The 26,055-nt window shown below is 41.2% G+C and overlaps 1 protein-coding gene across 2 annotated transcripts in view; it reads right to left on the reverse strand.

The window, feature by feature from the left end:
- Positions 1 to 26,055, reverse strand: part of ric1 (RIC1 homolog, RAB6A GEF complex partner 1) — a 49,896-nt gene that overhangs the window by 20,890 nt on the left and 2,951 nt on the right. For both annotated transcript variants that reach the window (XM_030767313.1, XM_030767312.1), the window contains exons 2-3: positions 18,567 to 18,674; positions 133 to 212 (exon numbers count right to left, since the gene is read on the reverse strand). In XM_030767313.1, coding sequence (XP_030623173.1) covers positions 133 to 212; positions 18,567 to 18,674 — 188 coding nt within the window. The remainder of the gene's footprint in view (positions 1 to 132; positions 213 to 18,566; positions 18,675 to 26,055) is intronic.

The raw sequence follows: 26,055 nt of genomic DNA on the forward strand, positions 1-26,055 counted from the left end.
AAGAGAGTGTGTCAAAAATGTTAAGCAAATGTGTGTATGTGTGTGTATGTGAGAGAGAGTGGGGGAGAGAGAGAGGGAGAGAGAGAGAGGGAGAGAGAGAGGGAGAGAGAGAGAGAGATGAGTATCACTTACTTAGGATAAACAGGCTCATACAGATATTTGTCATCTCCTCCTCCAACGATATCAAATAAAAGGACGTATCCTTCAGCAGCCTGGAAGGAGAGACAGAGAAGAAATTATTGATGAGTATGGGGGTGATATCTTTTGCAAGTTTCTGATTAATTCTGCCCTCTTAGAGCGGTGTGGAGTTACACATCCCGTGTTACTGAGTGAACACCCCCCATTCCTACTGTCAATTTCATGTTTGTGAAAGTTTAAAGAGAAGGGTGTAAACACTGAGGGCTTTGGAATTCTTTTTTTTTCCCCTGAGAAATTATGAAGCAGTTAGTGGACAAATTCAGAGAATGCTTTATTTCCTCAGCTTCATTCTAAGTATGATCTGAATGCATATTTTTTACTAACATTCAGCTAAAGAAATGGAGACTGTTTTTCACTTCCTGTCACTACTGCCTGGGCCAGTAACCATCATTCCCAAAGCTATTTTAACAGTCACTGCACCTAGTTATCATATGAGTCCACAACCAGAGCGCCACATATACCCACAAAGCCGAGATCTAACCAACATCCCAAGAGGACAAATAGGCCCCACAAAGCCGAGATCTAACCAACACCCCAAGAGGACAAATAGGTCCCACAAAGCCGAGATCTGACCAACATCCCAAGAGGACAAATAGGTCCCACAAAGCCGAGATCTGACCAACATCCCAAGAGGACAAATAGGCCCCACAAAGCCGAGATCTAACCAACATCCCAAGAGGACAAATAGGCCCCACAAAGCCGAGATCTGACCAACACCCCAAGAGGACAAATAGGCCCCAACAAGGATGGACACGGTAGTTTTAGTCAGTGGAACAAGAAGAGACAAGACAGTCAATTCCAAATGAACATTCATGTACACTCCAACATTCTTTCATAACACTCATCTCAATGTTTGTTTAACGCAAATGAAGTTCTTCCTTGTTACTATTATCTGACACATACAGTCCCAAACTTTAAGGCTACATTTTAACGTTAGATGAAAAATTGCAGACTCTTTGTAAACACATTACATCTCAGAAAAGCAAAAACTTTCTACCTCTCAACGTGTTAGTCAGAACTATGATGATGTCCGCCTGACAAGTGAGACGAGCTTAATTCTATTACAGTTTCAGATTTAATGTAAACAGAGTCAGGGATTTGACCCACAGTAACCCCTGACATTAAGAGCTGCACATCAACGACTGCCAGAACAATGAGAAAGCGGAAAGAATAGACTCTCTCACACAGCGCCACAAACCCCAGAAATCTCTCTCTCTCACACACACACAGAGAGAGAGGGGAGAGAGAGAGAGGGGAGAGAGAGAGAGAGAGAGAGAGAGAGAGAGAGAGAGAGAGAGAGAGAGAGAGAGAGAGAAAGACGAGGGAGGAGGTTCTATGGTCTTAGTCAGAAAGAGAGAGAGAGAGAGAGAGAGAGAGAGAAGCTGCACTTGCTACTCAGTCAAAAACCCCAAACTGATATTTTCCCCAACAACTGCAGCTAAATATTCCACCAAGGATAATCAGGAGAAAATGTTGTGATCTGTCAAAACTTCATTTAAAAAGGAGATCAGCAGCAGAGAAAGCCTTATAAATGTATTTGACACTGCTGAAAATAAACTCGTGTAGTTGACACTATGGTATGATACACACAGGCTTTCTGTAAAACTGCTAAAAAAAAAAAAAAAAAAAAAAAAATAGTGTCAGAATTGGTTTCCATCAAAGTCAAATAGTCCAATGAGGGACCGCGATGGTAGCTTGACTGAATTAGGCCCTTAGTTTCCGTTAGATTCTTTGAGCCAAGAAACTGGGTGGCTAACGTGTAGGAGGGCAACACAGCAGGGAATGATGTCAATTCAAAGCAAACTTTAAATATAACTTAAAGCTCATAATTCCAGACTGGTCTCCTTCAGCTAATTTAGAGAGCATGCACTGGGGAAGGACAGATGTTTATGACTTCATAACCGCACATCTTGTGTGTAGTGACTGACACACAACACACACAAAGGCACTGAAACACTTTCTCTACACAGTCCAAAACACACTCAAGATTTTACTGAACTCAAAACAGATGTTCAATCAGTTTCAAATGCCTGAAATGAAAGAAAACACGCATGCATTCACGCATGATGTAGAATTAAAAAAACAACAACAAAGCACTTATTCTGGTGTTATAAACTAAATAAAGAAAATGATTAAAGACAGTGATATAACAGTCAAAACACATTCCGGAGCAAAAGGAACGACCGAACAGCCTGCTTCCATAGAGACATCGCCTGAGGATTTACCAAAAAAAAAAAAAAAAAGATTAAAAACAAGCGGCACAGCCAGTAATTACACCAATCATTGCAACAGAAGTTTCAGATGGTGAGAATGATGGGACGCCGCCAAAAGAAAAAGACCTCGTCTCATTTCTATTCTCTAACAAATCATCAGGGAGGAAAGAAAGAATTACACTAGTTTAATGACAGCAAGGCACAAAAATCAACTGTCAGACAAGTGACAATCAAAAAATCAGAAAGTTGTGGGGGTGGGGGCAAACGCCTACAATGCACAGATAGTAATCGCTCAACAGGCCATTACAAAAACTTAAAGAGAAAGAAAAAACAAAACTTTGCTTAGGGTGTAGGAGAGTGAGAGGGACAATGAGTGATGGACAGTAGAAGAGACAGAAAAATAACAGAGAGAGAAAAAGTGGAGAAGAGGAAAAAAAAAGTAAATAGGGAGAGAAGCAGGAACAGTGTAAACATAGCCCCAGTGTGATCGTTCCTGGCAGGACAAATAGTGGAAAAAGGAGGGAAAAAATACAAGGATGGAATGAAAGTTGGGACATATTTTTGGAAGTGAGGAAAGGAGCTGACCTTCCGGACGGGTTTAGGTATTTGGAGATGCGGAATGAAAAGGGGGTGAACGTACCTGCTAAGGCTGACAGAGCCACTGGAGAAATTTCTGGATAAATGACCGCAAAGATGTCTGTGTTAGCTGCCTTAACAAAACCTCAACACAGACTCCAAATATTTACACTCAGTTCTGATGACTGAACATAATTATGCAAAAAAAAAAAGAAAGTGGAAGATTCAAGTAGTTTTTCTTAGTACTGTAAATGAAAAAATGACAGAACGAGTGAGTGGAGGGGATGAAAGTAACTATGCTAAGGATGTCAAAACTTATTTCCTGTGGGGTCAGTGTTGGGTCAGACTTTAAAGGCAGCACTGCCCTTAACACTGCCCTGGGTGACTTAAGAAACTAACTGCCCTGAGAGTCCTCTGAGTCCTCAGTCCTTTGTACTCTGAAAGTACAGTATTTTCAGTTTTCAGTGCTTCCAGGACAACAATCTTCCAAAAGGCCGACATAAGACAGTCATAATGGTAACACAGCTCTTCATATTATCTGTAACACTAGTCACAAGACCAACATAGCACAGTCATAATGGTAACATAGCTCTTCATATTATCTGTAACAGCAGTCACAAGACCAACATAACACAGTTATAATGGTAACATAGCTCTTCATATTATCTGTAACAGCAGTCACAAGACCAACATAACACAGTTATAATGGTAACATAGCTCTTCATATTATCTGTAACAGCAGTCACAAGACCAACATAACACAGTTATAATGGTAACATAGCTCTTCATATTATCTGTAACAGCAGTCACAAGACCAACATAACACAGTTATAATGGTAACATAGCTCTTCATATTATCTGTAACACTAGTCACAAGACCAACATAACACCGTCATTACAGTGACACAGCTCTTCATTTTATTTGTAACAGCAGTCACGTGGCCAAAATAAGACAGTCATAATGGTAACAAATGATCTTGTCTTCATATTATCTGTGACAGCAGTCCTTCATGCAGCCGCCATTGCTAACATTCTCCGAGAGATTTAATGATATGATCTAAAAAAAAGTCCATCACTTCTAATGTTGTTTAACATCCTTAACAGAACCTGAAGTTTGTCAATGAACCCACCATTTAACATGATCTCCAGAAAGACAAAGACACATACACAGGCATGGACGGACAGACGCGTACACGCGTACACACACACACACACGCTCACATACACCCCAAATGTGCATACACAGGCTCTGTCAGTGTGTAACAGCAGTTCTTATTAATACTGAACAGTGCTGGTTCTGAGAACTGATACTGATCCTCACTTCTCATGCTACATTTATGAGTCTCTCTCTCGCTCTCTCTGCCACAAGTGTTGCCATGGAGATGGGACACAAAAGCTACAGTGTGAGATCTCTCTAGTTTTCATACCCGATAATCATAGTCGGCATTCTGGCAAGCTCTAAAATGACATTGCTCCACAATGAAAGTGCTTTTTTCTGTAACGCTGGCCAAACAGAAGGGTTTCTACCTGGAGATTTTAATGCGACGACGCTAAGAGGAATGTTGCCAACTGCACTGTTGTCGTGGCAACCAGAAGCTGAATGGACAGAGTGGTATTGAGTTGCCATCACAGTAATGGGGCAGAATCTTCTGTTTGGGTACAGCTCTAAGATGAAGGCCATCATATCCTTCTGTCATATCCTTACATCCGGATGGAATATCCACAAAGGAAAGAGAATGGAGTGACAATTCTATAAAATGTTTGTTTGTTTCATGTGTACACATGCATACACACATCTCATGCATATGTTACCAATAAATGGGTGCCCATGCATATGTGTATGTGCATGCACACCCAGGCGCACAGACACACAGAGAGAGAGAGAGAGAGAGAGAGAGAGAGAGAGAGACTCAGACAAACAGACATACACACACACACACACACACACACACACACACACACACACAGTCACAGACTGATGTGGCAGAGAGGAAAAGGACTGAGGCAGAGAGGAAAAGGACTGACACTGATTAATAAAACTGACTTTCACCTGCGTATTCGTGTCAGCTGAAGAACGCTCTGTCAAAATTTCAGCAGCACAGCTCCAAATATAGCAGAAACTCAGAGAGTGGGGTCTCTGTCTTTAACCCAGATATTAATGTCTATCTTTTACAGATATGCAAAGAAATCTCTGAGTAGATTTCAGTAAATCTATAACAGAAAACACAATGTATCTACAACTAAACAAGCAAGAAAGCTTATGGTAGAATCCAAAATAGAGCCAGTTGGCAAGAAACAGGACACTTTTGAACATCTTTGTAATCAGTTCCTAGATAAAAAGTTATCTAATCAAACTCTACACTCTGTTCCTGGTAAATACAAAGCATCAGTAACTTTTCAGGCAGTAAAATAGTTAGCATAGCAGGTGAAGCCTGAAATCATTAACTTTGGTGTGTGTTACCTGACCACAGATGAAATTTGAATGAGCATTTCACTGTTTGATATGATAGTTTGTATTGTCATTGACGTCAATGAGTATGAGACTGACATCAGTGTGACTAACAACGTCAGGACGTGATAATATCATATTGGATAACTGACCCGAGTTCAGTTCTGTTTTGTCCATGTTGCATAAGAGCAGTACAAGCATAGAGAAGCCTAAATCTAAAAATTGTTCTGAAAATAAGAGAGAATGACTATAGCAGACATCCTGGGTACAAGTCATTATGTTAAGCGTCCCTATGAAAACACAGAACATCTGTTTGAATGAGCAACCCCCACTCGATGAAACAGTGGAAACACGTGTTAGACACAGATAGTCAACATCGTCTGATAACAAATGCTATTTTGGCAGTCTGCAGTCGTCCACTTCAGACACACTTCTGACCATCCACGCAACCAAAACTACAACCAAAACAAACTATCAATGCTCCAGGTAACCTTCACATTGTTTGGCAATTCTTTTTCCCTGTTTTTTTTTCCCCTCCAAATTATTTTTTCCTTTTGGCACACAAAAGAACAATACTCTCCTAGACTTAAACAAAGGGCCTTTGGCATGTGAGCGTTTCCTGTTCTCATTCTTTGACAAGAGCTGCACGACGTCATCTGAACCCTGCCCCCCCGCGCAGTCGTCATTTTCTGTCGAGGCGAACGCTGCCAAAGAATGTCCTGGAGGAAAGAGAGCGTCACACCTTGTCTTATCGCAGCTTTTAGTTGACGTGTCAAACCACGCATCTGCTGACGTGTCGTCAAAAGAAAAAAAAAAAAAAAAAAAAAGAACTGTTTCTGTTCAGAATGTGTTTTGTGCTATACTAGGCACGCAGCAATTAGTTGTTTGTTTCATTTTCTTCATTTTCTGTCTACATTTAGCACATAAGTCTCCTCACATGGCAATTACTTCAGACTAGGGCAACGTGAGGAGAGGATGGTTCTGACACAAGAGAATCAGTCACTGCATCTCCTTACAGTCTGAGCTGCCTTGTGGAGTGTACTCAGGGTTTGTATACAGAGCTGTGACACCTGCAACTATATAAACACCTGACTACTTAGGACCACAGACAAGCAGAGAGAGCAACTTAAAACAGCCAGCTGCATTCCTCTGCAGCTCCAGCCAGGATTCAGGCCGCAGATTCCAGGTGGAATACACAAGTCTGCACCGTGTTCATGGGTCATGCATTTGACATGTTTTAAATGTTTTGCTCTTAGATCAATGTGCATGTTTATTTCACTAGCATTATTCCATGATTATCAGTAACATGATTTCAAAGTCAATTCTTTGTTCGAGCAACATGGATATCAAAGACAGGTATCAGGTTGGTCTGGTTTTCAGTGGAGTTGGGAGATGAACCGTATGCTCTGTTTAAGTTCATGTGTGTATGAATATTAATTAACTGTTCAATACATGAATAATTTCTGTTGCCTGTAGACGATTCAGCTCTGCAGTACCAAGGTGAAATCCTTAAATGGAAACACTGCGTGACTCATAGTTATCAAAGGGAAAAGACAACACAAATTAGACTCGTCTTTGTTCCTCTGGGATACTGTTTCAGAAGAAAAAGGCCTATACGAAACAAAGCAAACAAAGTAAAGCAGCTGAATTTATGCCAGAAGCATTAAACAAATATGAAAGAGTAAACCTCATTTTCACAAGTTCTGCAGAAAAGCTCCTACACAAGTGACGCACTTGCCATTAGGAGTAAAAACTTCCCAAGGGTGCTGTAACGAAGACTTATCCAACTGAAAATTTCTTACAGACTCACTCTCTCTCTCTCTCTCTCTCTCTCTCTCTCTCAAACATCAGTTAAATAAGTTTTGGGACTTGAATCGTTTTTTGTATATTTCTCTCCTACAAAATATTCTCTCTTCTCCATGGGGATAATTCAATGTCTTCAGATCTTTTTGGATCGTTGATGTGAAGTGTGAAAAACAGGGTTAGCCTTAAATTTCAGCTTCAGGGGGAAAAACTGCATCTTTACTGCCGCAATCAAGCAAAAACAACAGAGGCTGATTTAAGTATGGCCACGTTCAAAGAGGAAACCGTTTTTTCCCCCCTTCACAGAAAGGCTAATTAATTCATAAAATGAAACCCTATCCTTTTGTTCATTTCCCCTGAGGAACAGTTGGTCGAGCGTGGGTTTACAGACGAGCAGAATACCAAATCTTGTCTTCTGGTCATTTTTCAGAGCCAGACACCAGCTTCGGATCCCGCTTTTAAACATTCTCCAACACTAACAACCAGAACATCAGATGATGCCGTTACCTTAGCAACGCTAAAAATCCATATAAGAACTAATCTAGGAAACAGGAATGGTGGCTTCCACTCCTGGGGATTTAAAAAGGTGACATTGCAGGTAAAGGTGGATATGCCATTCTGGAATGAACCATTCTTGGTGCCCATTGATCATCTCCCCTTCAAGCTCTAGTCTGCAGGGACTGAGGTAGGCCATAGGAGATATCCAGGCAGTACACAGTACCACACGGAACGTACCAAATAAGATGAAGTGGAAAATGGCAGCTTATAGCTCATAGTTTCCTTCATGTCCAAAACTCTGAATGCGGGTAAGCAGATAAGAAATGTTTTAGTTCCTCAACATAACCACATAAAAAGAGAAAAGACTCTATGAAACTGAGGAATGTATGTTTGATTCTACCATGTACTGTCACACCCTGGAAGCATGCAAAGCCTACAGTTTCCTGTTGATGCCAACTTGTCTGCAGAGGTGTAAAAGACAAGAGTTTGTGGGTGTGATATTATGCAGGAGCGTAAGAGTTGGTGAAGGTATCAGTCCTGATGCAAATACAAATCAAAGTTGGAATGACTGTTACTCTTCCTTTCCCCACAGGTGACAGAAAACCAGTTCAGCTAAATCCAGTTATTCTCTATAGAAATCATGTTTTAAAGCCTGAAGGGTGACATTAATTGTTTATTCAACAAGTGAGATTCAACCTTTATTTGCACAACACTTCTGACGGGCTTTACAGTACATATAATTTTAGCCTGATGCCACAAATGCAAATTAAGGGAGAGAAAGGTAAGAGAAAACTGAATCACTAGTGAGACCATTCATAAAAGCTGGGAAGAGGAGAATACACTCTCAAGAATGTGTTGATTTGTGACGGTCTGTATAAGTACAGAATCTAAAAAAAAGCAATCCCCATAAGACACACACACACACACACACACACACAGAGAAAGTGTGAGAGAGAGAGAGAGAGAGAGAGAGGGAGGAGGTTCTGTGGTCACACTCAGAGAGGCAGAAAATAGACAGAGCAAAAGAACACTTGGCCTTGAGGGATGGCCAGAACAAAAACAGTAACAATAAGAAAAATACAGAGAGGAAAACTCCCTTCGAAACTTTTCTCTTCTCCAGTTTCTCCACACGACTTACTTTTCGCCATCTACCGACCAAAAATGACTGTTTTGGGGTAACCTTGTTTGGGTTATAGGTGTAACTCATGAGGGGATGTATGAAAGAGAAATAGAGACTAAGCATCGGGAAAACAGCTGCTCCCAACACCACAAGGTGCAGTCTACTCCTCTCAAACGAGGCTTTAGAGCCTGTAGCTGCTTCAGCAGAGACCGTTCTGGCTTTCTGATATTACTGTGCCAGCGAGAGGACTGTTTCCAGCCCTGTGTCTGGAATAACTCTGACAGATGGACTGCATATAAAATCAGTCTGACTTGGTTCAGACTTTGGTGGACAGTGCCGTAATAGGCCATTATGATTAAAAATGAACCTTTGACTGGCTCCACTGAAACTTAGGAAGTTCTGCCAAATATCTTTATTATAAGGTAAGTTCTATCACTGTAAAAACATTACATGTTCAGTAATTAATTGAGAACCAGAACAGTGGTTTTGATTCTCTAGGGTTTTAAAACACTTCCCTTTTCATGAGAATTACCACAAGTTTTGTGGACAGCTTTCATTTACACTTAGCATCAGTTACACCAAGAATAATGTTAAAACACATCGGTCTACAGTTAAAGGGGGAGCACGTCAAAACATATCCTGGGTGGTCAAGAATGTATGTTAGACAGTGTGGACAGGCGAGTTAAGGAAAGCAGGGAGATATTTGAAAATCAAGAGGACCCAGTTCAGGGAAGATGCAGAAAGATGAAGATCCTTTCAGTTACCTCAGTTCAGACCTTTTCAACACACAGACCTGGAATGTAAACAGGAATGTGGACATCTCCACTCTCAGCCAAAACAACCAAGTCAGCTATTCTCTCATGTCATTATGGAAATATCTCAGCAGTGTGTGTGTGTGTGTGTGTGTGTGTATGTGTGTTAGAGAGAGAGAGAGAGTCAGTAAGCTACTGATAGTACATAAGAAGCTAGTCCTTCACTTTCAGATCATCAAACACATTACAGTGAGTGTTGGGGTTAGCACATGTTCATTAAAGCTCAACAGGCTTTCGCACACTGAGCCATGAACTTCCTGTGCAAGATCAAATTCATAGCGTCTGTGGCGTTGGTGGTGTTTTGGTTGTGTAAGGGAGTGTGCAAGGGCTAGATATGCCTCAGCCAGAGAGGCTAACACAAGCTGAAGCTTCACAGATTGACTAAGTGTGGGAGTTCTCTATGGAGAACTCATCTGAATTTTGTTCTATTATTCTGATTCATCCAAGCTCGAAAGTTTTTTTTTTTTTTTTTTTGGATAGACAAAATATAATTTCTCCAACTCGACAAATGGCAAAAATGATAACTGGCAGACAGATGATAAAAAGAACATCCAAAAAGGTTGACTAAGCGATCAAAACTCCCCGAAGGAGTGATGAGTGTTTTTGCAGTGATGGATTTATTCAGAGAATTCATTTGGCATTGAACACTGAAGCAGATTCTTCACAATTGGAAAGACATTTACCAAGCAAAAACATCAGTCATATTAGAACGCAAGCTACAGTGCCCTCCAGAATTATTCGCATCCTTATTTAATGAGTGAAGAGGGTGGAGGAAAATTCCTCTTACTGTTTATCAATTGTTGTCTTTACTTAGCAAATAATGAAAATATATAAATTCCATATGAGCCCATCACCACAGGAAAAAAGTCACAGGTAATCACAAAATAAATTCGATTCTGAAAAATGTGTGTCATAATTATTGGCACCTCCCTCATTTAGTATTTTGTACAACCCCCTATTGCCAGAACAGCACTGAATCTTCTCCTGTAAAGTTTTGTAAGACTTGAGAACACAGAAGAGGGGATTTTAGACCATTAGGCAATGCAGAATCTCTCCAGATCTTGCAGTCCTGGGTCTTCTCTTGTGCACTCTCTTCTTGAGCTCAACCCACAGGTTTTCAAATGGATTTAGGTCAGGGGACTGGGATGGCCATGGCAAAAGCTTGATATTATGTACATTTAACCATTTTTGAGTGGATTTTAATGAGTGCTTTGGATCGTTATCCTGCTGGAAGATCCAACAACGACCAAGTTTTAGCTTCTTGGCAGAGACAGCTAGATTTTGATTTAAAATTGCCTGGTACTTCCTGGAATCCATAATGCCATGTATGCGAACTATACCCCCCTGGCCTTTGGAGGAGAAACAGCCCCATAGCATCACAGATCCTCCACCGTATTTAATGCTTGGTATTAGGTGCTTTTCTCTGTAGCCATCTTTATTTCTATGCCAAACCCACTTTGAGCGGCTGGAGTCAAAGAGCTCAATTTTTGTTTTGTCTGACCACAGCACCCTGTCCCAGGTAAAGTTCCAGTGGCGTCTGGCAAACTCCAAGCACTTTTACTTATGTCAAAAAGATAGGAAAAGCTTCTTTCTGGCATTCTGTCATTCTGAAACTGTGATCTTCGAAGATTTTTTTTTTTTTACTTCTCTGACCATTCTCCTCACTGTGGCTGCTGACAAAATAGTCTTGGGTGCTCTTCCAGGCTGGTTCATGATAGTTTTGAATTTCTCAGACTTTTTAATGATTGTCCTAACTGTTGTTATGGACATTTTAAGTCGCGCAGCTATTTTCTTGCATCCATTCCTTGATTTGTGCAAGTCAAAACACGTTTGCCTTATTGCAATGGAATGCTTTTGAATCTTCCCCATGGTGATGGATGACTAAGGGATTTGGGCCCTGTGTCACTTCATTTTTATAGCCCAGTGAAACAGGAAATCATTGATGACTGCTTAAAATTTCCTAAGCGATTAGGCCAACTTAAAATTAGTTAAATATGTGTGGGATCACACTTCATTTACATTTCCTTAATTCAAATTTTTTGAGGTGCCAATAATTGTGACATGTGATTTTGTTTTAGAAATTTATTTTTCACTAATGGTTGCTTTATTGTCAAACTAAACTTACCTCAAATTAAGGTAAGATTTATTTTTCTATTTTCAATATAATATCAAAATACTGAGTATTTGGTATTTTTAGTATTTTAATACTAATATTAAAATACTAAATAATACAGTGGATTTTTTATAAGCCTTTTCAGTCATCTTTAACAAGGGTGTCAATAATTCTGGAGGGTATCTGTTACACACACGTATGACCAAATTCAATAGAAAACAATAACTCTGATTCATCAAAAGGAAACATCAAACATATACCAATACAATAAATATGGTAATCAGAACCACAGATTAAACAAGCGTACACCATATTTTGCCCCCTAACTGTGGTTTGTTGGAAAGGGCCTTTTGGTAGAAAACAAAGTCAAAATTAATTTGAAGTTCCACCCCGTGATGCAAATACCATGGGTTACCACAACTTAGGCTGGTGTTAAAAATAGACTCACAGACCCAGGGTCTGGTCTCAGAATTCAAATCTTCTCTTACAGCCCTATCTAAAAAAACAAACAGATAGCACAAGGGGCCTGATTTTCTCACTCTTTCAAACTTCCAACTCTCGATGTACAGTAGCTTGTCAGTACTCTCTGTCTATATGTTTCTCCCAGTAAGCAAAGCCTGTTTGTGTCAAAGAGATCTTTGGTTTTGTGAATAGTAAGAGAAGTAGGAACGAGGGTATCAGTAGTTGGCGAGGTAGGACATGGAAAAAATGTCATTCTGGGAAAGACAGAGGAATTTTTGGCTGAGGGGTCAATGGTGTTGCCAGGATGAGGTCAGAGACAGGTATTCCAAGTGTGTGTGAGAAGAGGTTTGAGTGTGAATGTTAACGCCTTAAGGAATTTTAACATTTGTGAGGGTGTGCTATATAGGGTTGACAGTGGGAGAGGGTGGTAAAAGTTCAGTGGCCGTGTTGTTAGGGAAGTGGGAAGGGAAGGAGAGTGAAATGGAGGAAAGGGTGGTTTCTGGTTGATGTAGGTTACTGTGTAGGGTTGCACGGTGTATGTGTCTTGGTGCGACAGAGAGAAAACCAGTGAAAGAGACCAGAGGATAAGAAAGAGGGTGAAAAAAGAACAAAGAGAGAGAGAGAGAGAGAGAGAGAGAGAGAGAGAGAGATGTGGTTTAAGGAGCCGGAGAGGGAGCCAGGGCACTGCAGTGGCATGAAAAATTCAAAAGGTCACTTTGGTCTGTGTCCAAAAAGGCACAGTGTCAGCCCAGCATTCCTGTACGGAGCCTCAACACTGCACAGAAAGCTGAGGTCAGGACCTCTGGCTCCAGCCCTGGCTTTACCCACAGGCTGAGATCTACCTGAGGTCTGCTCATCTGACAGATGCATGCCACGGACAATGTCAATAACATTCGTTAGAAACTCCTTTTTCCATTTCTCAAGATATCTTTTTCAGACTTGACACATGTGAAAGTTTGTTTTTTCTTCATGGTATCACTTCGCAGGCTGGATGTTTTTTGCAAAAAAAAAAAATATATATAAGGTGTTTGGGGTGAACTTTTTGTTTTTTTAAACAGGCTTGAGATAACAGGAAAAATAAAAAGGAACAGTTCTGGTCCACTTCATGGAGGCTAATAAATAAACATTGTAGAGTTTTTGAGACTGACAAAAGTCCTTTCATTCCTGAATAAATTCTCTCCACAAGATTTACGGAAAAAAGCTTCACGATTCTTTATCAACTTTACCAAATGGTGGCTAATATTCTACTTCGGTTGAGCTGATATTGTGCCCCAAAACACAATAACATGACATACAACATTTTTCTTTTGAGTCTTCCTGGAACCCAGCGAGACAGAGTGCAGAGTTTGGTAATCTGATGTTTTGTTGATGTGTAAACAGTGGTACAGGGCAGTGAGGAAAGACGAAGAGCTTTCCTCAGGATTAAACAGAAAATGTAGAAGGTCTAAAAACGCCCTCGCTTCTGAAAACCAAATCCCTACACTGCGATCAGAGAGAGTGCAACTGGAGGCAGCATCTTCAGCATGCTTTTTCAGGCTCTGATTCAGAGAGAGAGAGAGAGAGAGAGAGAGAGAGAGAGAGAGAGAGAGAGAGAGAGAGAGAGAGAGAGAGAGAGAGAGAGAGTAATAAAAAACAAAGATAAGAGGAAAAGGAAACTCTTTCACACCACACGGTGGAAGCTTTGCTGAGAGAAAAGCAAACAAAGAAAGGAAGAGACAGAAAAGAGGCGGGGGGGGGGGGTTCAGAGCGCGGGTATGCTTAATGAGGATTGAAGAATAAAGATTGTTACAATAAAGGTAGAAAACAGGTGTTTCGTCTCTAGAAAGTAAAACAGAGCTTTTGCCATAAGAGAGAGAACTATTTTCTGTTAACCTAAGCAGAGAACAGAAAGAAAAAGAAAATATAAAAGGCACAAAAGCACTGATGTAACACCTCAGCAAAGCCCCACGGGCCAGACCGTTCCAACAATCAAACCTTCAACTGGCCCAAACTTCCTTCAGACTCTTTTAATGGGAAAGCCAATGTTCTTACACACCAATTCTCTCTATCCATCTATCCCTCTAAATACCCTCTCTAGGTGCCAAAGCACACATGAATGAGTGTAGAGAATGTGCCTCCAAAATCAAGTCATTCAAGCTTAAAAACAACATGGAAGAAAGTTCAGAACAAAAAATACAGCTACTGCTCATCTTGGGTCAGTCTTCTGTAACTACAGCATTAAGCCAAACCCCTGGTTCAGGCTTGGGTTAATTATGAGAATGTGACAACGTAATGAGGAACTGTTCATGGTCAAAGTAAGGGACCTGAGTGTGTATCCTGTGTAAAAAGTATACGGTTTGTGTTTATGGTCCACACTGTAGAGTGTGGAGAACAGAAGGGGTGTAACAGCCGAGTCACACTTAAGTTTTACGAGAACAACATACCAGAGAAAACTTACATCCAGTCAGTATGCAGAAATTCAACAGAATTTTTGGTCTGACTCCTCTTAGGCTGTATTCCAAGGATAATGTGAAATGGGTGGTGATTATTTTTCGGTGTTATTTTGGAGAGAAAGAAACTGAACTTTGTTTGAACTAGTAGAATGTGGAAGTCCCTGAGGTGTAAAAAAGTATGTCTGACTGAATCAACTCCTTCTGCTCCCTCTCCTCGCTTTACCCTGTGGTGCTCTCATCAGAACTGACCTGCTCTCTACTCTACAGTCCTTTCTTTCTCTCTCTCTCACACACACACACACACACACACACACACACACACACACACACACTGAGAGCAGGATTAGCAGTAGCATCACATCTTTGCATCCTCAAAATTCTTTTTATTTGTATTTTTTTCTCTCTCGTTCTTCCCTCTAATACACTCAAAACTGTCCCAACTATAAACACCTCAACATAAAGCTATGAAATATCTCTCTCTCTCCCACACACACGCGCGCGCGCGCACACACACACACACACACACACTGATGGGGTAACTTCAGAAGCTAGTAATTTTGCTGGACTTCCCTCCACGTGAATAATGGCCAGTTAAGACTGGACAAATAACTCAACCCCACTTCAGTAGAGAGGAAACTCAAACATGTGATAAGAACTTGTGTCAGTTAGCTCAATACATGTTTCATCACTGCAATAAAAAAAAACAAAAAAAAAACGAGTCAATACATATTCCTCTGAGACATTGCAGACTGGATGGGGGGTGGTGGGGAGGCAGAGGGCGTGGGCGTGTTTTTTTTTCTTTCGGGTGCCACTGCTGTCCAGGCTGTATCTGAGCAATGATACGGCTGTTACTGAAACCTGGACAAAGTGATAGGACATCTACCCCACAGCCAATGTAACTTTACACTGCTGGCTTTGACGACAGACCACGGAAACTCCGAGCTTAGGTTTCTCAAAGCCAGCGAAGGGTGATCCTCTGCCCGTCAGTCAATGTCACCCGATAGGGAAACGAACAGTGGCAGTAACAGTGGTGGGGTAAGTGGGAGTCAGGGATATGAGTTTACACAGACACAGAGAACATCTTAACTCACTCAACACTTTAACAAGCTGCGCTGAGAAACACACACATGGGTGTGGGTGCACGTGCAGACACACACACACACACACACGGGTGGAGAGCCGCACATGATGGTGTGAGTTGTGCTATGATTGCATTCAGTCGGCGTTTCGCTGCGCCCTGCCGTGCCAGGGAGATAAATAACGCAGAGAGAATGGAAAAACCACGCTGCATCCAGAAAACTGGAGTGGGGTTGTGCACTGCGCTTCAATTCAGTTCAGCCGCTCCATTCACCTGAAGCCCATTTGATTGGTATAGACGGCACAGGCAGACTCTGTTGTAGTTGATCGTGCCCGTGCAGTGTTCTCGTATGCAGGCTATTTCAATGATTTTTCATGGCTATAAACTTAAAATCTGACAGAAACAGAAAGGAAAAAAAAAATCCAGGGAAATAATAAGGACATGAACCTAAAACACAGTTTGAAATCTTGGCCTTATTTCACCATCACTGCGTTCTGTCAACACAGTCACTCGCTTCGTCAACTCAGAGGAGTTCTGTAAACACATTTCTTCAGTGACCGTAAAAAAATGAACGTGGAGTCACGTCTTTGCCTCATCCAATGCAAAACGAGCAAACACAGCAGTCCTGGAAAGATCTGTGCACTGGATTATCAGAATCAAGATCTTTCCCAGATCTGTTTGTTTGCCTGTGTTTTAGAACAAATTACATTCTGAGGCTGGTCATATCATTGTCGTCCATCTTTCACAAACTCAGAGCAAAATCTGGTTTTGATTGATAAAGCCAGTATTAAACACAAGACATGTTACCTACGGGCCATGCAGCTCAAAAATGTAATAAAGATGATGTTTCTCAGGGAAATATTCATTGGATTGTGTGGAGTTTCACAGAACGGTTTTACAACATTAACACTCAGAACACTGAGAAGTTCTCAGAAGTATGTAAGGGAATTTCATGTAGTAGCAAAAATGAACATATCGTAGTACAGTCACTTTTCTTCTCTGTGTTAAACTGCTAATCTACACATCACAACCAGATATTATCTCTCTGGTATACAAACACACACACACACACATACTCTGATGAGTTAGCACAAGCCAATGATGCAAAGTCAGATTGAAATCTGTTTTCTTTTTGGCACTATGCTTATGCAATGTTGCAACCAAATTTCTCTGTCTCTCTCTCTCCCAAGCATGCACACACACACACACACACACACACTCACAAATGGAATCCGACTAACCCATAGCACTCCACAGGGCAAGCTACTCCTTTGCTGTCAAATTCATCAAGGCTGGATGGGCAGCGAGAAGGAAAAAAAAAACACATCAATATTTCACAGTATTCACTTTGTTTATTCAAAGAAGCAAAAAAAGCTGAGGTTGCAGGATCCATTTTAGCTCTCCTAATCCTCTATACTAACCCATAAGCTTTAACCCCTACATACCAGCACTGGGTAGGTGAAGAGCACCTCAGCCCTGCCTCCAGAGCAAAACTCCCAAAAAGACACTCACAGGCCCAATCCCATGTCCTGTTTTTTTCCCCCCAAAAAGTCAGTGCTTGAACAGGCATAATCAAAACCCACAGATAATTAATTAAACTACCTTTCACTGTTTTCATGCAGAGAAAAGACATTTCCCGCTCATCTCTCTGCCCGACTCTATTCTTCTCTCTCTCTCTCTCTCTACGGAACAGAGTGACAGTAATTATACTGTTCCACAATAGAAGCCAGGCAGAGAGCTCCACAGGCCTCTACAGTAAGTCAGCTGACCTCTGTGTCCTCAATAAGTGACAGCCGCCACAGAGAAATGTTGCCTTGGTAACCTTGTTTATCAGGCCTTCAGAGTGACAGTACACAGTTCAGCCTTTTCCTCCTTTTTACTCTCATTTCCTACAGAGTTTGGAGAAGTATGGAATGACCTGGCAATAGGAGATGTAACAGTAAAGCTCAGTGGTCAAGAATATGTTCACATTTCACTAAAAAGACACTTCAGTTCCGATAACAAAGCACATAAGAAAACCTCTACTGCATTATTAATTTGTCTTTGATTATTATGCACGTTGTATCAAGTGTGTCTCTGAACATTCGTGGGGACCTCTTATGATTTAATAACCACTTTTCAAATTCATAAACCTTAAGACCCTCTAAATCAGCAATTAAGAATAACCCTATTCTTCCATTACAAGCTCTTCAGTACAAACTATTTTCTACTCTAATGCTTATATAAGTGTGCTTCTGTTGCTTCATCAAATCCTGCTAACCATCTACTTGTAGAGGGGCTCCGAATGTAGTGCTGCACTTTGCTTTGTCTCCATGTGGATAGCCTGCGCGTCTGTGTTTATAAAGGAGACCGGGAGCCTCTCTGTGGCCCCATCTACCCCTGCGATGTGTGTTCCTTTCCTATAGGGCAGACATGCAGTCCCAAACAGAAGGGAGGAGGAGAGGGGAAGGGAAGGGAGGGGCACAATTAAAGAGAAACTCCTGACAGACAGAGATGGAGAACGAAAGGGAGAAAGAGTGTGGGAGAGAGATACAGAAAGACACAGACAGTAAGGAGTTGAGAGGGAGGGGAGCGAGAGAGACAGAAATGAAGTTAGAGACTCATTGAGAAGGACTTTGAGAGATTGTGGGAAAAGGACTCAAAGGCTGTCAGCTGAGGAGACAGCCAGACACAACATGAGCTGCTTGATTGAGAGCAAAAGGATAACAGCAAAGAGGAAAACGTTAGAGACCAGGAGGCAGGTGGAAGACGATAGGGGAACAGAGAGATAGAGGAAGACAAAGAAAAGCAAAGAAGAACCTGAAGTACTTACTGCCACAGCTATCATGGAGTCATCTGGCTTCCATTCGGTCTGCTGATAAAAGCCAAACTGGGCTGCTGCTTTTGCTGACTCGATGTAACTCACTATCAGAACACTGGGCTGGGGGGGAGAGAGAGAGAATGATTATGAGTGAGGTGAAGGAAGAAAATCAGAAGCTTGTCGATCACAAGTTCAAACCGTTTAAACTTTTCAGTGACAGCTGAAAAATAAAAAAATCAACGATTTCAACCCTTTATTTTTTTTCCCCACAACACAGTTCTACTGATGTCAGAACACATAACCCCTTGTTATAATGAAGAAGTGTGTTGTTGCTTTTGAGTCAAATCACAAAATGAAGCGTGGGATGATTTTTGAAATCGAAGGAAATAATCCTCCCTAAGTGGAGGCAGAAGAAACTGCTATACGTGGAGTAAATAATCTGGGAGATGTGAGAATTTGGCTCGAGAATGCCTCTGTAGGCGTGATAAATACGTGGGTTTAGTGAAAGTTTTGTCTGAAGTGTTTAAGAAGAGAATTCTACAGAACTTTCGTGCCCTCTCACATTTAACTGGCACTTTTGTTTGTTTGCACAGCATGAGGCAAATATGCAGCTCGTGCTTAAATCCACCACTTCCACTAATTGGTTCTGCACAGAGAATAAACAAATGTAAGTATTTGAAGCAAGTTTTCCAGACTTTATTATGTGTTAATGGTGTAAAATCAAGGCATACATACAACCAGTGCCCAGGATCATGTGAGTAGATGTAAACTTAGGGGAAAAAAACCAAAAACCACAGAACACATTGAGGTTAAAAAAAAAAAAAAAGAGGAAGAAGTTACATATAAAAGCTATGAGGTGATTTGAATCATCTGTTACAGTGAACCTGAAAAACAACAGCAGTAAAAGGAGAAGCAGAATGGAAAATCTTGAAAATTAAAAATAGACTGCTTTTTGCTTTCTTTCTAAAGAGATGAAATGTAAGTAATTGTGCAATAGTTTTGAGAATGTGAAGCCCCGGGACAAGAAGGCAGTAATAACAATAATAATAATAATAACCATTCTGATTTTGGGTCGTCCTTGTTGCCCCATATGAAATTAATTGCCTGTGTAGCTCTACCATGCCATGCCTTCAGGATTGATTCCATGTGCAATGACCAGAGAATCACTACTGCAGTACAGGAAAATAATCACCTCCTCTCCAGCCATCAAAGACAGGGTACAAGCTTATCCTTTTTCTGTCACAGCATGGCCTGGCTAACTTTACCAATTAACATTACTAACTTTCTAAAATGATCATGCATTGAGGTTACAGGCTGTTTCACCCTAGGCTTTTGATGGAGCGGCAGATACTGTAGCAAGTTGTTTTTTGGGTTTTTTTTGCTTTTTCCGACTAGTATTATACAGAGAAAACTCACTTTGGTACTTTTTGGAACCAAAGCTGAATGCCCTCACTTAACCCTCCTTCCCTAAAGGTTCTGCTATAGTCTCTTTCACAAGGCCTCCCAGGAAATGGCATGTCACTCACTAAAATCACACCACCTTCAAATGGCCAGCGGAGAGGCCCGTCCATGGCTTGTTGAAAAAGTCTTTCTGCTCCAAAGGACTTGTGCTCGTTCAGCAAGGTCATTGAATGCTTGCATACCAAAGCTGTGTTATGACTAATTTCAGCTGTGCCATGCAAAGGTTTTAATGCAGTGTCGGCATGCAGTTAACGCGTTAAGAACTCAGCCATCGGCATGTGACTCAAGACACAAAAGACCAGCGTGACGTTTTGAGTTGTGGGTATAGCTCAACTGTTATGTTTCATATACCGTTCTAGACTGAGAGTGTAAAGTTTCTGGGCTTTCTTTTCCACCCAAAGCCCAGGTATCGGTATGGGGACTGAAAAAGTCAGATCGTGGAACTTGATTCAAACGAGGAGCGCTCCAATGAAAGTAGGGCTGTCATTAACAACTATTTTTCTATCGATTCATCCATCAACTATTTTACAGATTAGCTGATTAATATAAACGATTCATCTTCCTCCAAAAAATCTAACTGACCATTTCCATTTCTGTTCATTTTATTTTGACAACAAACAACTGTATGTCATTGTGGTGGTTTTGCCTTTTCTGGTGGTCCATCATCCAGAATAGCGCCAGTGTGTTTTCTCTTCAGATGCTCACGCATAGCCCTAATGCTGCTGTAGTATGCCATCGAAACTTTGCACAGTGTACAAACCACCTTTTTGTTTTGTGATTATCTGAAGTACTCCCATACTTTTGAAGCCTTGGGTCTTTGGAAACTTAACACTGAACCTGTTTTGCAACTGAGTCGGACTCTGCTGCAGCCGCCATGATTTTCTAAAACTGTAGCGGTGACTGGAGCCGACCAATGACTGGAGTCAAAAACGAGTGAAGTCATGAATGCAGCAATTACGTCGCGACACTGAAGAAAAACGTTTGATATAATGAACTGAGGTGTTTTAGAAACCAAAATGGTAAATTCATAAGAATAAAAAAAAAGTGTCGGTTTAAAATATTGTTGTCGATGCATTTTCAGCGTTGATGTCATCGATTACGTCGACTAATGGCGGCAGCCCTAAATGGAACCACAGAAAAAGCCCCAGAACTTAGGTCAGTGAAAGGATAAATTCATACCTTTGTCACACCCCAGCATAACAAGAGAGAAAAATAGTAAATTCATTCATTACTGGACTACACATTTACCAGCCCCATGTGTCAATCATCGTTCATCTAAATCACTTCTGCATGCTCCGCTGGGATCCATGCATTACTGAAGTAATCAGTATCCTCTATTTCATCCTCTGAAGAGGCTTTAGTCTAATCCATTTTTAAATACCTCAGCGGGCCCTCCCTGACACGTCACCTAGAAAAATGACTTAGACCCAGACTAATGTACAGCACCGTTGGGCGAAGTCAACAGCTGAAGCTTTAAACAAACAGTTGGGTGATGAAACATTTGAAATGTGCCCTCCAGTACGTGAGTTTTCTGAAATTTCTTCTGCTGTGATGGTTCTAAAATAATCTGGGGGGGGGGGGGGGGGGTTGGTTCGCTACAATCTCTTTGTATTGATTAAAAGGACTCATATCCTACAAGTGTGAGAGAGAGAGTGGAAAAAAAACAAATTCTATTTGAGCACAAGAAAGTGTAAGAGAAATATAACAAAAACAACAGAGGGGGACAGAGAAAGAGAAGAGAGAGTAAAAGCCAAGAAAAGGACATAGATAAAAGGAAAATGAATTGTAATAATGAAAGAGAGACAGGGGGAAATGGAAAGGGAGAGAGTCACAGAGCTACATGAATCAATGTTCTAATATATGACCTCAGCTGTTCTTTTAAAGCGAAAAAGAAAAAGATTTTCAACTTTTCATGGAACTCCTTTTCTGATGTCTGATTAGCAACTAAGATGTAATAGCTCATGGCATTAGTCAAAGCGTTCCTCTTCATACAAGTCAGAAGTAAAGATTTAGGGCATCTTAACACATCAATCATAAGGGCAAACAACCTGAGGTCAGAGGTGGTCAGTGGAGTACATCAACTGAATGAGAAGACATTCTGAAGCTCTCAAACACATGCTACACCGAAAGCCAGAGCACTGAATATTCTGTTTGTTCCCATGTAAAGTTCCACTTTTCTTTCCTCTGATCTAAGGTCTTCAGACAGACCAAACTAGGAAAGGAAAGCTTCAGACAACACTACATTAAAGTTTCCCTGAATAAACCCCACTCTGGTTTAGAATGTGGGCTAAGAAAAGAGCTCAAAATGAGTTTGAGACAGACGGCTGAATATCCACCTGTAGAATCAACTGGTTGCAATGCAAACCAAGTAAAAAGTGTCTAAATCAAAAACATCTGTAAAAATATCAATTTGAAGTTCATGCTACGCTGACTGCGATCCATTATAAATGCTTTTAAAATCAAGTGTTCACCTCAGTGGTCTGCATTTCAATTGATGTAATCACATGCTAAAAATAAAGACTGCTGCATAGCCAGAAAGCACTGTTAGAGGAGAAAATGAAAGATGTTGAGAGAGGAATAAATGAAAGTAGGAGGGGAGAACCAGAGAAAAGAATGAGAATGCCATCAGAGGGATACAGAGATGGCCAGTGCAAGCTAGGAAAATGAGAGACGGACACAATAGAGTGAGAGAGGAAATGAAAAACCAAGTTGAAGTGATATTCGTTTTATACATTTAGAGAAGACCATCAGAAAGAAATGAAAGACAATCCAAGGAAATAGAGGTTCTGATGTAAATCTTTTCAGGGGAGAGGGTCACTGACAAAAAGGCAGGTCAGAATGAAAGAGCCGAAAAAAAGTAAGACTGACAGAGAGAAGCCAAAGAGAATCGCCATGAAGACAGAAAAATACACCCATCAATACAGCAGACCCAGGCAAAACGAGAGAGGGACTTAACTACGATGATCGACGGCTGTAGGCCAGAGGACAAACAAGGGGACAGGCCATTCCTTGAGCGGCTTGGAGCAGAGAGCCCTGTATGCTTGGAAAGACGTGGAAGGGCAGGAATGTAGAGAGGGCATGACAGCTTGTCAAACAGGGTTACTGTTACAGTGGGCTGAACCACAGCACAGCCGAATGGGGGTCGGGATAGCGGAGCGGTTCCGCTGCCAAAGATTCGACTTTGAATCAGTCTTTTCAGACGGCCTGGTTCTATCCCATTGTCTGATTTGGATGGACCGACTAATGACAGTGAGACACCTCTGAAGTGCACATGAGCGGTGGACATGACGCCCCCCCCCCCCCGCAAAATAAATACAAAATGGGATCCCAAATCATGCAGCACAGTGAATTTTAGAGGTCTGCATTTAGAGACTGGCAATAACACGCTGTATTCTGTGGATTATACAGATGTAGAAATGTACTTTAGTTCGGTGCCTGAGCGGACTGCGATGAAAAATAAGTGAGGCTAGCAATCCAACCCAGCGGTAAAAAGCAGCCGTATTTATGTCTGAGTGCCGTAGTAAGTTATTCATTACATTTATACACTGTGGATATGGTTCATCCATTGATTAGCCAGTCGGTCTATTCAGTAATAAAAACAGCCACTCTTTGCCAGTGTCCTATATATTTCTCCTGGTCAGTCTAATAAAAGCACTCTGAGCTGTTTTCTCTCCGTCAAACTGGTGCTCTCCTTGTAAAAGTCTGATTTCCACACGCCATCATTTCACTTCAATCCTAACAACCTCTCCTTTCCTTCACAGTTTCCCCATTTAATTTGAGCTCTTTAAAACTTGGCCTGGGGGATGCCCCAATAGCCCAAAAGCTCAGAGCTGTACCCTTCTCACTCAGGGCCTGCTCTGTCCATGGAAATGGAAGGTGAAGTTATGGCTACAGGGCTAAGCTGCTTGCTAACAGGCATTAGCACACTGATAATGGCAGGCCTGTCCGTCCGCGGAATGACTTGGGATTAGAGCCAAAGCAGCCTTGCTTATCCGGCTAATACGCTACACTGAGACTTCAGTTCTGGTAATGTGGTTTGATTTACTTTACTAAGATTTATTTTACGAGGCTGAGGCATTTCTTCAATATAAGTCACAGTTAAAAGGTACTACTGGTCACAACACCAAGCAGAGGGCTGGACACCCATTTTATTTTTGCGACAGTGACATGATATATTACAGCCTGAGGAGTCTTTTTGCGTTCGTAAAACAGTTATAAACATATTGCCGTGATAAAAAGGAAGCATTTTCATTAAAAGCAATTTTCAGTTGGATATATATTTTGCGACTCTTATCCTTGCCAAAAAATGGTCCCTGGCCCAGAGACGGCTCTGCTGTATTGTTGCTAGGCGACAGATATTTTACTTGCAACTGTCACTAGCAAATTAGTGCAGTGACATTTTAACAAGGTAACATAAGTGTGACTATAGGAGGGAACAAAACCTAGCTGTGAAAGCTTTTAGCTGATCAGCGTTTGGGACTGAGACCATCCGTTTTAAAATGTAAGGCAGGGTACGGGGAAATGTAAATCTCTCTCATGTACTGTATGGGATTTTATTTGTTTGCTTATCTGCTATTTCATGGTAGATGAGTTTGTCGACCTGGTCTATACTGAGTGCAGTGGTTACATCAAAATAGAAAATACACAGAACAGCGAATAAAAATAATTTTGAGATAAACTGGCGAGACAGAGGGGCTTTCAGGTCAAACTGTAAGAGGGGAACACTGCACCAATAGAGCTCTCACTTCGAAGACTGTGTCCTCTCCTCGAACATACTGGCCTAAGATGTGACAACAGACAGAGAACCACTGAAGACCAGAGGAGACACAAAGCAGTACCTACAGGGCACTGGCTGAGAGGACACAGAATAGATGAGAAACTGAGGCAAGGCAGGGAGGGAAGGAAAGGGTGGGAAGAAGAAGGAAAGAAGAAAGGGAGGAAAGGAAAGAGGTGCCACACAAGGTATATCTGAGAGAAAGAGAGGAGGACCAGACGAGAATGGAAGTGCCCCACGGTGAAGTAAGGGATGAGAAAACGAAAGAAAAAAAGCGTCTAAAAGGAGAAAAACACTTGACAGAAGCGAACAAGAGCGGGAGCATCAAATAAAGAGGAACCAAAGAAGAAACGCAACAGCATATCTGGTTCCTGATCACATGACAGACATATCTGCTATCATGTGAATCAGTGAGGTTTCATGATTTCTCTGCGCAGGACGATGTAAAGCGATAACTGATCACGCAATCAAAATCTTAGCACCGTAAATACATACATGATCCAATGTTTCTCTGCAACCCTAAAGCAAAACACAAAAACAGCTGAGACCAAGAGATTAGTCTATTTTAACAGAGAAAAATCACCATGCGATAAACAATGAAATAGGAACAACACCTGATCAAAAAAAAAAAGCATCGGTGGCATTCATTTCTTCAGCATAGCTTCACATTTTCGATAAAAAAAGTACCTTATCCTGCTGTTCACTAGCTCATCTTACCTGTGTGAGGGAGGCACTGATATTCTTGTGTCTGAAGAGGGAGAACATAAGATGTATGTGTACTTTTGTTGAATGTATAGCTCTTCAATAAGTAATCACATGTATGTAATTTGTGTTCTAGAATATATATATATTCATAAAATGCAAGACTGGAGCTGAATTGGATGACATTCAGTGCAGTTCAGCAAAGTCACTACCAAATGACTCTACTTTTGAAATCCGTATTACGTGATGTTGAAACAGGCTTACATAATGACCTCACAAAGCAAATACTCAGGGAATTACTGCGAGTGCAAACTAATATTTTAAAAAACCTCGCCGATCCTATGACATCACACCATTCCACAACATTCTGCAGTTCTAGCATGTACCGTTGTTTACTGATCTACTCATCTGGAGAATGTTTTGCCCGGGCCCCTCCTTACACCTGTTTTTAACATGCAAATCACATTTTAACAGTGCTTAACTTCAAAATGCAGTGAAACAAACCTAATGGGCTCTGATGCAAAGTGCAGGTTCTTACAGTGAAGCGTGGTGGCATTAAAACAC

Source organism: Chanos chanos, chromosome 3 (assembly GCF_902362185.1).
Source record: "Chanos chanos chromosome 3, fChaCha1.1, whole genome shotgun sequence".
Taxonomy (NCBI): Eukaryota; Metazoa; Chordata; class Actinopteri; order Gonorynchiformes; family Chanidae; genus Chanos; species Chanos chanos.